This window comes from Tetrahymena thermophila (assembly GCF_000189635.1).
Source record: "Tetrahymena thermophila SB210 genomic scaffold scf_8255434, whole genome shotgun sequence".
In the NCBI taxonomy this organism is placed as follows: Eukaryota; Ciliophora; class Oligohymenophorea; order Hymenostomatida; family Tetrahymenidae; genus Tetrahymena; species Tetrahymena thermophila.
Genome location: NW_002476903.1, coordinates 1 through 1,045, shown reverse-complemented (window position 1 = coordinate 1,045; position 1,045 = coordinate 1). Strand labels below are relative to the sequence as shown.

The following is a 1,045-nucleotide window of genomic DNA, read 5'->3' as shown; positions in this document are numbered from 1 at the left end:
TTTATTATTATTGTTTTAATTTGCATTTTTTGCTGTGAATTTTGTAAAGTTGTATTAACATAGTCAAGGACTTTATAACTTTAAGTTTGATAATTATTATTTATGGAAGCTTGAAGAGCTGCTACAACTTTATTTCCATAAGTAGACAAAAAAGAATTACTCTAAAGCCTATTTGAATAGCTTATAATCGACTATACTAACATTTACTTTCTGAAGTTAATAGAATCTAGATTGTAAAGAGCAGTGTTCTTAGTTATTTCTTCACCAATAATGCATAAATTAATGAGCATTTAATTTACTTTTATATTTTACTATGAAAGTGCCGAACCTATTAAACTCAATAATGTCTACTCATCTCCCTAGAATGGAGAAACATTCACTTAAATAGTAGTATTAAAGACAGCTAAGTAAGAATCCATAGCTTGACCCATAATTACTATATTTCCTGAAGGGAGATTGGTAATAATTTTGGACTGTAAACTCTAATCCTGTAATTATCTTCTTAGGATATTTTAAGGGATTTAAATTTCTTTTAAAGCATCAGAGGTCTGGTTATAATAGAATAATTAGTAAGTTATAGGATTATTAAGGGCTACGCAACCATTAAATTGAATAGTGAATTAGGTAGTTAAAGCCTGACCACTTGAAGGAGTAACAGAAAGAACACAATTTGAAGGAGCTAAGTTTATATTAAAGTTTGTTACACTTAAACTAGGCATTATATTGGCAGGGTTATATACAGTAAATCTGATTTGAACAATTATATTATCTGCTTTTATATCAGAAAAATAATCCCAAATTCTAAATTTAAGTTTATAATAATCAAATTTAATTACTCCTACAACTAAATTATTGTAGAGAATTGCTCCAGCATAAGTTAGAATGTCCGAAGGTACATTTGAGCCATAAATAAGAGTTGCATGAATATCTTCGTTTATGTTAATCTATTATAATTACCTAGGGTCATCAAATACAACCAAGAGAGGAGGAAGATCCGTCTCTGCGAAAATAATTAAAGAGCTATACTAGGAAGTTCTAGAATCTT

The 1,045-nt window shown here is 28.5% G+C and overlaps 1 protein-coding gene across 1 annotated transcript; it reads right to left on the bottom strand. All coding sequences in view use genetic code 6, as the record gives it.

Annotated features, from left to right (window-relative positions):
• Window positions 1-63: 63 nt before the first annotated feature.
• On the bottom strand, window positions 64-719 carry TTHERM_02528180 (REJ domain protein; the record flags this gene model as incomplete). Its single annotated transcript, XM_001028307.2, has 2 exons — window positions 64-127; window positions 208-719. 2 exons carry the CDS (start codon window positions 717-719, stop codon window positions 64-66), a joined length of 576 nt encoding a protein of 191 aa, XP_001028307.2.
• Window positions 720-1,045: the final 326 nt, after the last annotated feature.